Here is a 17,642-nt window from a genome sequence, read left to right on the forward strand (position 1 = left end):
GAATGTAAAGTCTCTCGAATGTTTCGAAACACCAAATGTTAACTGCACTTAGAGCTTTCATGAAGCGTTGACGATATGTTAGTTGATGGAGATTTGAGAATAATTAACCTTGCATTTCCGGTGTTTTGTTTTCTACCCTCGACAGAATAATAAAACTAATTCTCAATTCCATTCCCTCAGCACTTTGTCGGAGAACGCACATAAATACTATGAAGCTTAATGCCACGGCGGTTTTGTGTCTGATTCTTCATGACCCATCCTTCTCTTCAGCATCACAGCCTCTTCCGCGCTCTATAATTGTTTCTCTCTCACGCCATCAGGAATCCGCGTGTGAAATGAAATGTAGATAAACAATAGAGATGAATCTGAATGCAACGTCAATACGGGCAGAAAACTACTTTAACGAATATTAATTAATATATACATCTCATGTTTTATAGCCTCCCTGGGCTTATTATTTCTTACTGTTTTATTTTCCTTCGATAAAATTGATATTAGTAATAATACAGCGTAATGATTGTACGATAGTGTATATTATTAAAATTAATTGTGTTAAAAGAAAATGTCAAATATTATATTTAAAAAATAAAGCATACTTGGTAATGCCTCCAATCCTAATATTCTTACATTCTAACTATACAAAATATATAAATGGTAAAACACTACTCTACAATTTCATAATTTAGGAAATATGACTGCATTGGTAAATTCTATTTAACTCTTATTCTATTACAAAGAAAAACATTGACGTTTATTCAAATATAAATTTTGTTTAATACAGAAACAAAATTAATTATGCACTTCATATTTTTTAATATATATAACTATTGCATAATTTTTAAGAAATAATTTAATCTTTAAAATTACCATATTTTATTTGAAAGTAAATATTTTTGGTAAGTAAAACAATTATATACTTAAATAGGTTTTCGAATTATATTATTGAAAGAAATATTTCAAAATCGTTCATTTTTACAATACCATTCATCTATATTAATATTAATTATGATAAAGAACAAAGAAATATGTCTTTCATTTTTAAGTACAGTATAATAGAATATAATAAATTTATTTCACCTGTTTAATATATTTATAATTTCATGTCACTAATAAAATAAAATACATAACAGCAAAAGTAAATTATGAAAAAAATATATATCATTTTATTTGAACATTATTAGAGGTTAGATAACTATGATATAAGTTCACACATTATTTCTGACTTATAATGAAAATAAAAATTAATTTATCCCACAAAAATAACATATATATACTTGTTCACGTAAATTCAACATTAGTTTTGTTATCAGTAACAAAATGTTTTAAATGATTCTTTTTAATAATACTCTTTTTGCTTATCACGCGATTTAAAAAATATAAACAACTATTTAATACAATTATATAAAAACGATAACTAAAAGTGAATTTAAAAAATATTCAATTAAATTTATTTTATACGCTCCATTAAAATCAACTAAATTATTAATTTATAACACTTAAATTTTTTAATTTGCTCATGAAATTAAAATTTAATATTTTATTTATGTTGAAATTTGCATGACTAAAACATACAATACAAATTCTCTTGTTAATTTAAAATCTTTATCTTAATAAATTTAAATATTTTTTTTATTATCACCTTAATTTTTTTAGATAACCAGCTCAAGCATTTTAATATATAACTAAAATATATAAATTTAAATGGATCATAGTCATGATAGTCAAATTACACTTTAAATTATATATTTAAAAATAATAAAAATTATATTTAAATAATTGGAAATAGATCTTAGAAACTTTTTTTAAAAATGAATATATTTAATGTATATGCATATATCATTTAATGTACTATTTATTCCAATTAGAAGTTTTGAAAATCCAATCAAAATTAAAAAAAAATTTGTAAAAAACAAAATGAATATAATTCCTGTATGGAAGTACAATTATTCTAATAAAAATAAATAACATTCAAAATTTTACTTATGGAAATTTACGATTCTTTTAAATTTACTGTTGTAAAATACTAATATTTTCATGTGTAAATAAATAAATATATTATTGCTTACCAACTTTACTAAATATTTGTATTTTATAAGAAATTATTTATCAAAAATATGTTACGATGAAAATTTTTAAAACCACATTTGAAAATAAAAGAAAACTATATTGTTCTATTACTAAAAATATTTGAAATTTGTACATAAGTAATATAAAATTCAATTATTTCAAATTATTTAAATTTTCAATTACAGAATTCAAAATAGTAAATGAACAGAAAATATAAAAGATTAATTTTATCTATATATAAGCTCTTGTAATGCAATCTGAAAACTGAAGTCTTGTTCCATTTTGTCTGCAAACATCGTAAATGCTAAAGGAATTTCATTGTAAATTCCACCGCGAGTTTTTTCGCATTTCTTTAAAAAAAATAAATAAGAAAAGTACAACAAAAAATTATTAGAAATTGCAAGTAAAAATGTTACATCGGTCATTCCTATAGGAAATGAAGAAACGAAAATAACGGAGGGAAATCGAACCGAAAGGAATACGTGCCATGCATCTCCAATTGGCCTCAGCTGATAATTTTCTTTCACTTATATATTTTTTCCTTCTCTTTATTTGAAGGGTACTTAATATAAAATTATCGTTACATTTGAATGATCACTAATTTTTTTCATTTTTTCTGATTCGATTCAAATCGCTATTCCTTACCAAGAAAAATTCAATGAACGTGTAGTCCTTATTTATTTTATTTTTTTTTATTAAATTTTGTATACGATTATCTTCATTGCATTTATCGTTACTTTTCAGGTACGTACAGCTACTACTATGCTCTTCTTTTTCTTTTTGTTTTGCTTTGCGAGAAGAAAAGGATGAGAAAATCTACAACCTGCATATTGAATATAGCAAATGTAAGAATTACAAATTATACAAGAAACATTTTTTTCAGACTTAATTGAAAACCTTTTGTTTGCTTTTTCTTTTTTAAACTTTCAACGTATCTAGTATAGTTTTTGTCTCAATTTATTTCTTGAAAATATCGTTATTTACACTTATCTAATCTTGAAATATTTCATAACATTATCCATCTCAGTGAAGGAGATTGGGGTTTGCATTAAGACTTTTTAAAACTTTTTGAGCTATTTTTATCTTTACTTTTAAAGTAATAATATAACAAACGTCGTGAATTACTAATATAGGGTATTTCGATACTTTGAAATATGTATATGACAATCGATCGATGCAAGTTTAACATATAATCAATGATGATTTTGAACTTAATGTGTATTTTTTCTTGTGTACCACTTGTACCTCGTTACTGTAATTTATCTCAATCTTTTCTGTCACTGGGTAGCGTATTTTCTTCGTCTTTTCGAGATCCAGAACTCGTGTCGTTGCAGAGCATTGACAAGATTGATCTATCGACAACACGAACTCTTTTATTTACTATGACAGAGAAAATAATACATCGCAAAATACTCGCAATACGACAAAACCATTATAAAAAAATTTTAATGTTTTTGTCGACCTCTAGTTTTTAAATTACAATATCGGAGAAAGCCAATAATTCAATACATATTTTTGCAAAGCTCTCCTATTCGGTCTTATTCCGCCCCCCCGCCCTTTCCCACTCCCGTCCAACCCATTTATTTCAATCGTCCTCTTTTTATTATGCATTCTTTACCCACTTCACGTGAGTGTAAAATGTACCATATAAAAATAATAAAACAAAGGTTTTAAAAATTTATTATCTAGAAGGAAGTATTTTACTGCACAGTGTCGATAATGCAAATAAATCGTCAAGGCAGTATCATTATTGATCTCCTCTAGTGTAGACCGTCTATCGATATTAATCACGTATTGACAAAATATAATTAAGAGGGCAACACGAAATCTCTTATTCTGCTTTTTACGTATTGTTAAATACTAATTAATTGTACAAACAAACTTTGCTTTGTTAAAAAAAATAAAGCAGTTAAGAGATTTATTTATTATTTCGATTTTCTCTCCCTATTCTTAACCGAATATGTACGTAACTTTCATCTGCGAGTTTATTTGTAACGGTAAAGTAGGTAATTATCTTATTTGTTTTTTTTTCTTTTTAATGTCTTAAAAACGATGTTGTGAAAACGAAATCGCTAATAGCAGCAGCAACGGGAATAGCGATAGCAGCAACTGTAGCAATATTAATGATAATCGGAGAACTGAAGTGTCGATTGTGGTTGGAACAGTGGTATTTTTTTCATTTTTCATTTTTTGATTAAACAGCGGTGGTATATGTTTTGGGTTGTTAAATCACTGTAATCGACCTCTTAACCCAACGAAGGAAAGTCGTGCTCATCATCAACCTTGGGGGCATTTTGACGTTCGCGTGGCGACCTTTGTTCAGCCGGAGCCTGAAAATATAAAAAACAAATAATGAACTTAATATTACTCTAGTTTGAAACAAGATTTTCAAATTGGTATTATATAGTAATCTTGTCATCAATTGTAGATATCAACAGAAGCTGTCTTAATAGTATGATTTATTGCAAATTTTGACTTATTCAATACAAATTCTAATTTTATGTAATGTAAAGCAAAAATATTTTTACTAACATCCCTAATTTCAATGGATTCATTTTACCGTCCTTTCAATCTCAATGTTATTGTCAAGAATTGCTGTTCCTTAATTACAATACAAATCAAGTCAAATGCAATTTAGTATAACATAAGAAAATATAACAGAACTTTTCCAATTGCAATTATCAAGAGAGTTTAAGAGGGCACTTACGACGCGAACTTCGCCAGGGGCATCGGATCCACCACCTCGCGGCGGTCCACGATTGCCATATCCACGACCGTTGGCGCGATCACCTCGTGCGCCACGTCCTCCCCTTCCACCTCTGCCGCCGACACTACGTCTTGAATCGCTAAACTGTATTTCAATGTCAAGGACATGTTTCTGACGGCCGACGCGTTGTGGATACTCGACCGCATCGTACTCATCCTCCTCCTCCTCCTCTTCCTCAGCACCTTCCTTCTTGCGTTCGAGGGCATACATCTTCTTCCAACGTGAGAGGTCCTCGCCCTCACCAGCCTTACGCAAATTATACTGGGGTTTGGCGCGATTCTGACGCTGCGCCTTCCATTCATCGAGTGTCAGCTCACGTACTTCTTCCTCTGCGGGCTTGTCCTCGGCGGCTGCACCCTCGGTACCCTCACCACCGGCACTACCACTACCTGCACTTTCCTTGCTGTCATTTGGATTCGCCGTACCATCCACATCGGGCTTCTCGTCGACCCAGTCTTCCGATTGGTTTAGGCCCTCCCTGCAAATAGAATCGAGCTACGCTTGACCCACGTGTCAATTATTACACACCCTTATTTTTAACCCTATTCCTTACTTAGACAACCTTCACAATAACCTCAATTTTAATCTTACATTATGTATCGACCATAAGTCTTATCTATCTGATATGCCTATACATTTCTTTTGATTATTAAACCCTACTATTATGTTTATAATTCGTGTTAAATCGACAGATGTAATATATCTAATTCTTAAAATATTAAAAAACAACCCTTTATATACTTTATACTTTAAATTTGAAATAATATAAAAAGGTTAATAACTGATCAATAAACTAACCGAATTATCTTACAATAAATGAAGGAACAATCAATATTATACATACACATTTTCGTTATTTTTATTGGTTACTTTCAAATGCTACCAGCAAATTACAGAAAATATAACCCAAACTAATATAATTTCATTTATATATATTAGATTGTGCAAGTCTATCTAAAGCTTATTACAAAATTAAGAATCTCCAACTAAGTAATTATAATTTCAATCTATTTTAAGGTTAACTGTTATGAAATTGTAAATGCATTCATTTACCATATTTTGATATTAAAAAAATATATATACATATATATATATAACAAATATTATTTAATTATAAAACATAAAATAAATTACTTTAGCAAGTGTATTATTGTGCTATTGATTAACATATAAAGCTGTACATTAAATAATAGCATGATTGAAATATATTGTAATAAAATCACTTATATTTAAGAAGCAACTAGTGAAGGCATAAACAATGATAATAATTATTAAATAAAAAAAAGGTTTAATATTTATAAGTCCAATTCATTAAATAAAATATAAGTTTTATAATTTTTTATTAACAAGAGCAAATATAGTTCTTAAAATATTTGTATACAATTAGAAAAAATTTTTTTCAATTGTATAATTTTGTTCACCACATAGAGTAAAAAATGTACATAAAAAGAAATAAAGCAAAGCTTTCTTACTCTATTTCGTCAATGTGAGTGCCCCAGTTATGGCTGCCAGCGCCATCCTTCTTGTCAACTGATTTTACTCCGCTGTAACCATACCTGCTTACATTATTAACTGTAATGTATGAAATTGACTACTGCAATCTCATAGACTTTAGAAAAAACTATATGCTTCTTTCTTGAAGATATTGGACAACAATAAATAATAATCTGCTAATGATGAGTAAATTATAATGAAAAATGAAAAAGAAATAAATATAAAAGCATGCAATATATAATTGAAATGGGCAAAATGCTTACCTCTGTTGCCTTTTTTATGTATGCAAGAAAATATAGTAGACAATCAGTTATACAGACATTAATGAAGCTACATATACAATTACTGCAGTGACTCTTATTCAATATGACAACAAATTATTAATTGAAAATAAATATTTTTTTCATCATTCGATGACAAATTAATGTTAATTTACTGCTATTACATTTTTATATTATTTCATCATTGTTCGAAATTGTTAAATTTTTGTAGATATATTAATTATTTCTTAAATATGATATATTACAAATAAGCATCCTTTTGAACAATTTTGCTAAATTCAGAAAACTAACAAAAAAAGATAATCAATAATATAATTATAGTACAAATTGATAGAAATAAATGTCAATGTTACCACAGTCACGTAATGTATATTCTAGCAATTTTAATGAAAGTTACAAATTTGTAAAACCAGGAAATGAACAAAGCTAAATGTCAAAATAGCGCATATACATACGTCTTTTCTGATCCGGATTGACGATCGAACTCGCGCTTGCCGCGATTGTCAAATCCACCCCTTCCACCACGGAAACCACCTCTACCACCACGACCCATGCCTCGACCGCCACTACCTCCGCCGCCACGTCCTAAACGTCGATCCCCAAATTCCGGGCGATCACCCGAATTGCGATATTCACGGGGCTCACGCTGTTCCCGTGGTTCACGTGGCTCACGAGGTTCACGGGGCTCACGGGGCTCACGTGACTCACGTGGCTCACGTCCTTCTCTAAAATATAATTATATAGAAGCTTATTGGTATTAAAATACTAATATTCTTTATTCATATTTTAAATTACGGTTAATGATTAAATATATAATATAAAATTGAATAGCATGGCGTAGTGTAATGAGGTACAAAGGACTACTTAACCTCAAAATGGAGCATCAAACACGAAAAAAATATTAGTTAAGGATTTTTCACTCCAATTACCTGAATTTTATATTGTAATTTTTATAGATATTTGTAAATAAATTTCCAAATTAATTTTGAATGTAAAAATCATTATTTAAAAATTATATTTTTTTCTGAACAAAAGATATTTTAGTAAATTTATATTCCATTTAAAACAAATTAAATCTTATAGTTGATAAAGTAACAAACAGTACTTAATTTTTCATTTTGTGTGACTTACAATTTATATGAGTATTACATAATAATGATACCATATACTATAACTGAAAGGATTTATAGAATAATTACAAATATATTAGTAATAAATGTTCACTTCGTTTAAAACATTCTAATTGAATAATTGATACTGATATACAATATTGCAATATAACTAATCTTATCAACTGATATTTTTAAAAAATGTCAATGGTTTTATGTAGAAATCAACTTTACAATTTTAGTGAAAATCAATCAATATTGGATATTCAGTATTTAAACTAAAAAACATCACAAATATCAATCTAACAATAGAATTTCTTTTATCAAGCACATTGAAATAATCAATATTGAAGTAAATGAACTTACCCAGGTGGACCTCGTCTAAAGTCATTCTGAATACGTGGAGGTCGTTGTTCACCATCTTCTCGATTACGTCTGTTGTTATGCTCTTCTCTTGATTCGGTTGAAAACTTCACATTGCGCTCGCCTCCATACCTTTGCTGAATAGGTTTCTTTTCTCCTAAAATGAAGAAATGTCATATATACTTTGATGTTATAGTATAATAAGAAATATATGCTACAAGTGAAAACAAGAAATCTAAAAGGGTATAAATACAAGCTATTTAAAGATCTAAAATTATAATATATATATATATATATATATATATATATATAGTATTATGAGTGAATGACAATGATGGGAGTATGATAAAAATATATTTAGTGTTAGAATTTTGTTGTCTCTAATAAATTTCCTTGAAAATTATATATTTTTATCCACTCGAAATCTTTTGACAACATATATTAAACCTACACGCATGCAACAATTCTTTTTTCTCTATTTGTCTGTCTGTCTTTCTATCTCTCTCTTTCTCTCTTTGTCGTTCTTATTCTCGTTCTCACCCTCACTGCGAGTGTACCGTCTGTGGAAGTGTCGAAGGATAAAATTAAAAAGTAGATTTACCTTAAATCTATATTCAAAACTCTTAACATTTTGCAATTATTCGAGACAAATTACGCATAAAAAGCTTACATTTTAATGGTAACCGAGGATGAAAATCTTGTTTTTGTTCCGTCGGTTTCGGGATTACTTGTCGTACGGACCGAGCCGGCTTTTAAAGGCCTCATGGCCACGCGCACAAACGAAAAATTAACGGCAAGACCAGTGGTACAAGGCCATCTATAAATGCTAGAACGCACACTCCTATCATGAGGTAGACAATTGCTTGGGGAAAAAAGAGCCGTGCTCAACTAGATGGTATATTATAAATTTCGATGCATGAAAATAACATGAATAAGAAGTATTGAATAGGTTGTACAGGGTAAGAAAAAGAAAGCGAGCGAGAAACGGAACGAGGGACAGAGCGGGTACGTGCGTGCATGCGTGCGTGCGCGAGCGCGGCGCAAGTTAACTAACCTTGATCCTTTTTGGCGTCCTGATTCCTCGGTGGCTGCTGCTGATTCTCCTTGTTAAGCCTCGGCTTTTGCTTGGCCGGCTGCTGCTGGATAGTTTTATGTTGAGCCTGGTTCGAATCTTGCTGTTGTTTGCTTTTATTCTCCTTCTCGTTCAGTCTCTCTTTCTTCTTAGCCTCCTTTTCTTGCTCGCGCAGCTTCAGAATCTCAAGAGGATCCTCATCTTCATCGAGGGCGAGCGAGAACTTGTTGGTGACGGTTATGCTGTAGGTGTTCTCCATGACTGCGTATCGGTCGGCGGTGATATGTCCTCCCTTAATCGAGGATCGGACGTTATTTTCCTGGCTACTCTTGAGCCCTTGTGTAACAGAGACATCCAATTGATTCCAATATGGCCGAGTCTGATCCCCAGTGCTTGAGGAAAGGAGGCTCGAGCTTCACCACGAGGTCCGCGAGGCCGCACTCGCGCGATTTTTGGCCGGCAATGGTGGGGAGCGACGACGGCTGGTTCGCTGGCTCTTAGCTCGCGCGCCGCAGCCCGCCATCGGCCAGTCGCGCGTAGGCGCGCCGTTGCCGGATGTCCGTGAGCTTAGCCTCAGCCCTCCCTCCCAAGGCTCCGCGAATCGTTTTCAAACACGAGCAAACGACATTGTGTGCTCTTTAGTTTTATTTTCATCGTGTTATTGGCGAATGGAAGGATACTTAATATTGCCAAAATACTGACCAAGTTGTGGCTCTCCTCTTGCGTCAAGAACTCCTTAGTAACTCTCTCTTTCTCTCTCTCTCCCGCACGATTCCTTACTACATGGCCTTTACGAACACCCAGTTACTATTTTTTTTCTTTTTTTTTTCTTTTGAAAATGTAAGAATACTGTTCAAACTCCTGTTACCTATAGCCCTCTAGAATTTATCGACTTACTTCCAATGCAAAATACTAACAAATGACAAGAAAATGTTAAATCTCATTATTATTATTTTGCTAATACTTTTTATGCTGCACATATTATCTGTAGCTTTTTTCATCTCTAATAATGGATTCGGCTTCAAATATTAATTGGACAAAAATGGGATTTGAAACCGGTAGATGTTCCAAGAATTATCTAAAAATGAAACGAATATATCCATATATATATAATTGAATAATAATTAAATTCTAAAATGAAGTCTAATTATTTTATGCCTACTTACAATTAAACCGTGTACTACATTTATTAGGAAGGATATTTGCGATAATTCATTATTATATAAGAAAGATAAATACAAATCATATAAATTCTTATACAGTCAATATCATATAATAAATCAGTATAAATCATCAATATTAATACGAGTATTTCAATTTTTAAAGAATTGTAAGAACAAGTATAATTCGTGTTGCATAATATTGCACATGCACACTTTGTATGTACGTACGTACCCACCTTCATAAACTGCTGGACAAAATAGCTTTTGGTTATATGGCGCGAATAAATTAAATTATTATATAACCAATAAATAATATTATAATTAAACTATCAAATAAAATTCAATAATTATACAACTATTAAATCGTATTAAGGAAAATATTATTTATCGCATTTAATCTTCTGTTATCTCCACTAAGTATTTTTTCCAAAATTAAAGCATCATTTGAGTTCAATATTATTATACCCTTGAATATTAAGATAAACTATTTTATGCGAAGAGATCGATAATTTAAAAATTCTGTATTATAATTTATTACAAAGAAAAAATGGTTACTTGTTAAACTTAAAAGATTAGGCCTTATTTTTATTTTTGCAGAAAATTCTTTACTATTAAATAAAATTAACATAATTTTGCTTTTTTATGATGCTTTTTTCAAATAATAATTTTTGTTTACGATATCCTTTATTTAATTTACATTAAAAGTTATTCTTACAATTAGTTTTAAGGTATTAAAGTAAAAATATGTTAAATACACATTTCATTTTTATTTATTAGATAATGTATTAAATTTTATTCAGAAATTTAATTCTATTTCCATGGAAATAAGGAAATGTGGCAACCATGTAAAATTTGTTCTGGCTGTTCTTACCATCATTTACTCAGCACTTTATATTATGTCAATACTAAAAACAATATTATAGCGTATATCAGCTTCAGTTTTATAATCGTTTATATATTAGAATAAAAATATTCGCATAAATTTATCAATGCGAATGTACTAAATTTTTACGTTAAAATCTCATCAAATAATGTGTCGTTGAACTTAAATGTACTGTTATTAGATATATTTGCTTAGTATATATACACAAAAATAAATACAAATTTGTACATTTAATTTTCAGCAATTCAATAATATTAATTAACATTTTTAAATTAATATTTTTAAATTTTTAAAACTGGATAAAATGGGATTCTCGTAAATTTTACCTCATATTTTAACTTACTATTTACAGTAACTATTAGTAAATTGTTACTAAATTTGTCGATATTTTTTTATTGTATTAAAATAATCTTGTGTATAAGAAATACTTCATAACAATTTATTTTAGTTGCACTTTTATTGTAATTGTTACAAAAATTGTAAGTTTTTTTTATAAATATGTTTATTTACATTAATTAATGAAAATTGCATAATTCTCTTTGCCGAGATAAATTTTTTATTTATTCATTAAATCTATTTGTAAATGCCTATCGTTTCGAAGAACACGTGCAGGAAAAACTATATCGTCTTATACCGTAAATCAGTTGTCAAGAAACATGTCGTGACAATCCACAAATTTTACATAATTGTACGTTGTTGCCATGAGTGGCAGGTCAGTAGAATGACGATACCATAAATACAATTTAAAATCTGGGGTATAGAGAGTTTAATTATTTAGTTCGATATTTATTAACATTTATAGAGTAATAGTAGTATTTATTTTTTCAATTTTTGTCTACATAAATTTGACGTGATTAAACATTCTAACGTAATTGTCATTTATAAATTATTTTCTCTTTTTATAGAATTTCAAGATACATTATATAGCGATATTTTCTGTACAGATTAATATATTTTAACAATATGGTTTAATAAATCAAATATATAACAATCTGCGATATATTTTTTGCTTTTTACATATAGCTTTTTAGAAATATTAGATCAATGATAAAATATTGTAGAATTATTTTGCCTATACTAGCATTGATATTTATACACGATCAAATCAAGATGTTTAATATTCCCAATTTCCCTTTATGAGATTTTCTTCTTCAATGAATTACATTTTAATTATATTTTAATTTAATTTTATTGTCATGGATTTATTTTAAAATCTTATAAACTGTAATATAATATATTTAATTAGAATATTTGCTGTCAATAAATTGCATTTAATCATTTTAACTTTCAAATAAAAAATCAAAACCTTTTTTTAAGCACAAATTAAGATAAATTTGTTTAAAAATTTAAATATTAAAAAAGTATTTCTTTATTATTTAAAATTAAAGATAAAACTGTTTCAAAATATGTTTTCACGTATTATTGTTAATATAATGAAATATATTTGGCTACACGTTGCTTAATGTAAAAGGAAATCTGTTAAATCTACATACTTTATTCATTTTCTATGGATTCTGTCGTATAAAATATATTTTGGTAGTAATTACAATATAATTATATAGCAATTTAATTTATTGAAATGCCTTGGCATTAGTATATACAAAAATAACAATATTTTTTCGAATAAAGCAATGAAATTGCTATATTTGTCAATGTTATTGCATGAAACTAAATTTTGCTTAAATAATATATACATTTTTTTTTTTAATTAATTTTTATACATACAATTAAGATATGATAAATTTAATTAAAATATGGTACATGTTTCGTATTATATATAACAACAAGCTTGTATTATCATAATGTATTTGATTTAAAATTTGAATGAAATATACAAAATACAACTATTTAATCAATCATGAGAAATTATAATAAAATTATTTCGTATAAGAAAAATTCAATGTAAACTGTAATAAATAATTTGACTTGGTAAATAATGAATGAAACAAACAAACCCATCATTAATGCTAAATATTTTATGTAACACAAAATAAACTTGTTCCTCATTTGTAGATTACATAAAATTAATCAATACATATGTTATATTATAATATACATAAATTATGTTAAATAGCATGGAAACCAAAAATTTATTTTTTAAGGAAGTTGATCTAATTTTTTTTTGTATACAAACAATATACAGTTTTACAATATAATTTTAAGTTAAGAGTACATAAATATTTTATTATGTTCTTCAGGGTTTATACTTCTATCCTATATAAGATTCGGTAACTGATTACGATAAACTATGAAATGATGGAAATAGGTGCTTGCAAATTATCTTCATTATGATTAATGTAGCAACAAGTTTCTGCATGAAAAAAATGTTTCTCATAATTCATGAGTATTAGTTTAATTACTATTGAAACGTAATAGTAACCAAGAGAGAGTGATAATCTTCTCATAAATCATATCACAACCAGTATCACACGGTATGGAGGATAAATTTTAAATAAATTTCCATAAAACAAATGAAGTGGTAGCACATTGTGATAAGTATTTAAAAACTAAGAGCAAGAAGCAGCTAAATCAGATTAATTGTCGCTGTTACGCTAGATGGCCCAAATGACGATGTAACAGATTATAAACAATTGACGTCGGTGGCCACACAGGCAGCATCGTTGATGAATACATGTTACAATGTAGAAACGTTCTATCTTGATAAATACATTTAAAAAGATAGAATTTAAATTATTTAAGAAAACGCTTTCATTATAAGAAATGAAATGTGATAGGGTCAAAATTAAAGAAAAGCTACATTAAAATTCGAAATCATTTTCATAATCGATAAAATTATGAAAAATAGAATGAAACGTCCTATTAATGTTATCATACAATGAAACTTTAGGAAAAAAATAAAATAAGAATTTTATTATATTTTATATAAATAAATTAAAATTAATGCAAAAAGTATTATAAGAATATTTGTTTTTTTCGTATTTTCAAAGTAATGGATCGTTTGAAGTGATATAGAAAAATTTCATTTTTAAAAATAGTACATTCAATTTTCATACATTTTTTTATTAGCTAGATTAACCGTAAACCATATCCGCAAATTAAAGTATTGGATTAATCATAAAAATCTGATTTCGAATGATTCATATGAAAATTTTGGCATTCAGATTAACCACGACACTTATTTCACACATAAAACACACACATATACGTATTGTTGCTTTTGCAAAATAAATCTTATATGTTCCGGCGATTCTTGTGCTCTCGTTTATTCGAAATAGTAATAATATTCACTTTTAATTAATTAAATAATTTTCTCCTTGCATTCGTAAATTACAGCAAATTTTTTGGAACGCGGTCACTCAAAAATCTCAACTCGCAATTATAATTGATTTTGTAATTTTTAAGAATATCAAAGAAACAGGAAAAAAAGAATCAGGGAAAAATCGAATGTAAATGAGAAAGCTAGAAAGTTGACAAAGCGTTTGGCAGCATGTAAAATATAGCTCTCTATATTTTAGGGATTAGGGCCGTATTCTTGTAACAAGCTTCATGATTTTTTCGTCTCCATTTTTTACTCTAACCATCAAAATATGTAGTCGCATCCATTATTTCGGTGGAATATTATGACCAGCAGAAGCGTTCATAATTTATGAGAGGCAATTTCCTATTTTCCAGGGAACCAAGACCACAAATTTCATCAGCCCTTTAAATTTTTTCACATATAATTTGCACATGTATATAACGCAGTTATTAGCTTTGTTCGATTTCATTGATTCTCCTCACCCATGATGTACGTACAACTTTCAATAGGTTGTGCACAAAAAAAAAGTATTGTAAATCCAAAATTACTCACAATCTATTTGTTAACGCTCTATTGTGATAGATAATACCTCCCTATTTGAGCTCTAAAAGCCTTATTAGTTGCAATTTGTTTGTCCGTGTATGATGTAATCTTTTACCATTGACTTTAAAATTCCGTTATTATTCAGTATATTTACTAAGGGTGCTTAAGTTTATTTTTTGCCCATATTTCTTTCCGTTGTTTTGATATGAAATTCACCTCTCTCTTTAAAAAAAAAAATCATTAACAGTTTCCAAATGCAATCAACGATCATGTTCGTTAGTATGTTCAACAATGAGCGGTCGTTTCTAGTTCCTTATCTGTGCTCACCACATGTATGCTGTATTATAAAAACAGAATTTAATTTTATAAATCAAAAAAATATTTAAATTTTTTCGTCAGTTTTATAAGTCTCTTTGATTCTGCAATTGTTTAATTTTTTTATTTTTACGATTACATAAATATCCTAATTAATAGAATATTGCTTCCTCACACTTATTACTATTCTAATTTATTGATAAAATTTAATATTTTATATTAGGTATAAATGAATTTGCATTTTTATTTAAAGGACTTTAAGATTGAAGACACATTTGTTAATAGTTTGTTTTTATATCACAGATAGTTATTAGTTTATCTTCATTTTGTTTTTGTATAATTAAAAATAAATATTTTGTACGGATACTATTAAATGTAACCATTAATTCCATACGAAAAATGTTGATATTTTAAGTATAGATATAAATAAATGGATAAATAAATTTGTAAAAAAATCAATTTGATAAAAAATACATTGTATTTTTACAGCAACTTTTACTATGTAAAAGTTAAAGTATTGTAAGACGATTTACTTAAAAACACATATAAAAATATATAAAAAATTTATGCTATTTCAATTTATATATAGAAAAAAAAGATTATCATAAGCTTATTAAATACAAATTAGAAATTACACTTAATTTTAGTGCATTTGAAATCTTTTATTATGGTAAAATAGTGATGATAATTCTGTTTGTAATATTGAAAATAATGTCCGTGAATACTTACACTAAGATTTTCCGTTTAATATAGGAAATGAAAAATGAAAAATACGTTATTTGCAATATACATATGGCAACCTTGATAAACAATGAATAAAATTGTAAAAATAATAATCTTAAAATGCATAATATTATTTATTCAGGTAATATAGATTAATAATTTTCCATTTATAACCCCTTTATAACTCAATATGTAAAAATTTGCATATTAATAATTTGCTTGTGGATCATGCTAAGAAATACGTATAAAGTAAAATAAATGTTTAAAAGCTTATTTTAATAAATTAAAACAGTAATTTTACATTTATTTAATAAATATAAATTAGAACAATTTAATTTTTACTTGACTAAAGAAACATGCCGAATTGTTGTCGTCACATCAGTAATTATATATTTGGTGAAAAAAATTAACTTTATAATTATCAATTGTATAAGACAATATCGATAATAAAGAATTCTTTAATATTTATTTATATAAAATTCTTTAAATAAGATTATACTTGTCATTTGTTGTTCAATATTCTATTACAAAAGATCTATCAATGTAAAGAAATGCTTACTTCAAATTTACGTATTCGTATTAAAGGATTTAAAAATTATATCTAGATTATATGTTAGAAATTAGTAAAGCTACAAAAATTTAAAAAATGTGCCCGAAAAAAAAACGAGAATAGTTAAAATTTATAATACTTATCAACCAATGTTATGATATTAATTATATTGAGAAAGGATGCATTTATATGTCGAGGAGTAAGTACTCGAAGCTATCATGCAATCACCAATAATTGACACGGTGAATCAGGTTTTATTTGAATAATAATAAGTTATTATAAAATCTTCATAATTATAAGGAAAGATATATTTGAAAAGAAAAAAAAAATCATTCACAAGGGAATTTCTGCAATTTTGTTATATATACTTTTTTACTTATTTTTCTATTTATCAGTATTACATGCTTTTTAATTTAATTTTTCTATTTTACGTAGAGGTTCATAATGTTTAGAAATTCAGGATATATTACCGGAAAGTTAATCACATTTGCATATAGCGATAAAATTTAGGTAAGCAAATAAATTATTTAAAATTTGCAGAAAAAAATAATAATTTCAAATTGTACTTAAGACTATTCATTTGAAATACATTTTTATGAAACGTTTGCGCACACTTATCGTTTGTATAATGTTTGTTAAATAATAAATTATGTTTAGACTCAGTGATGTTAATTTAATTAGTAAGACCCGTGGTTTACAGCTATTCGATCGAAAGTTGTCGTTGAGTCATCGGGTGAAAAATTTTTTTTCTGGAATAATCATTATTAGACCCTCTGTATAATCCACTCATTGAAGACTGCACCTGTTGTTCTCCCTCTTGCCGCTGAGTACAGAATTTAAATAGTTAAAGGTCCTAGATACTGAATATCGGCCAGTTAAATAGCCAACTGCTACTTTCATTTTTACTTTCTCCGTTTATCTACCTGAACCAACTAGCTTTTATAGCTTTGGCTCGGGCTGACTTGAACCACCATTATAATTTTACGAAGCCACACTGTGTGCGAACAGTACGAGATATGTGGGGGAGAGAGAGAGAGAGAGAGAGAGAGAGAG

The 17,642-nt window shown here is 27.9% G+C and overlaps 1 protein-coding gene across 3 annotated transcripts; it reads right to left on the reverse strand.

The window, feature by feature from the left end:
* Positions 1-2,739: 2,739 nt before the first annotated feature.
* LOC105360451 (plasminogen activator inhibitor 1 RNA-binding protein) lies at positions 2,740-9,631 on the reverse strand. 3 transcript variants are annotated; one of them, XM_011497466.1, is made up of 6 exons: positions 9,136-9,631; positions 8,085-8,238; positions 7,065-7,334; positions 6,307-6,378; positions 4,775-5,312; positions 2,740-4,397 (listed from the first exon to the last, which is right to left on the reverse strand). In XM_011497466.1, the coding sequence occupies exons 1-6, from the start codon at positions 9,410-9,412 to the stop codon at positions 4,314-4,316; spliced, it is 1,395 nt and encodes a 464-aa protein (XP_011495768.1). In that variant the 5' UTR covers positions 9,413-9,631; the 3' UTR covers positions 2,740-4,313. The 3 variants fall into 3 exon arrangements, with proteins under 3 accessions (XP_011495768.1, XP_011495686.1, XP_011495841.1); XM_011497384.1 differs by having other exon boundaries at positions 6,307-6,390; XM_011497539.1 differs by lacking the exon at positions 6,307-6,378.
* Positions 9,632-17,642: the final 8,011 nt, after the last annotated feature.

The sequence above is a fragment of the Ceratosolen solmsi genome, unplaced genomic scaffold (genome assembly GCF_000503995.2).
Source record: "Ceratosolen solmsi marchali unplaced genomic scaffold, CerSol_1.0 scaffold10, whole genome shotgun sequence".
Taxonomy (NCBI): domain Eukaryota; kingdom Metazoa; phylum Arthropoda; class Insecta; order Hymenoptera; family Agaonidae; genus Ceratosolen; species Ceratosolen solmsi.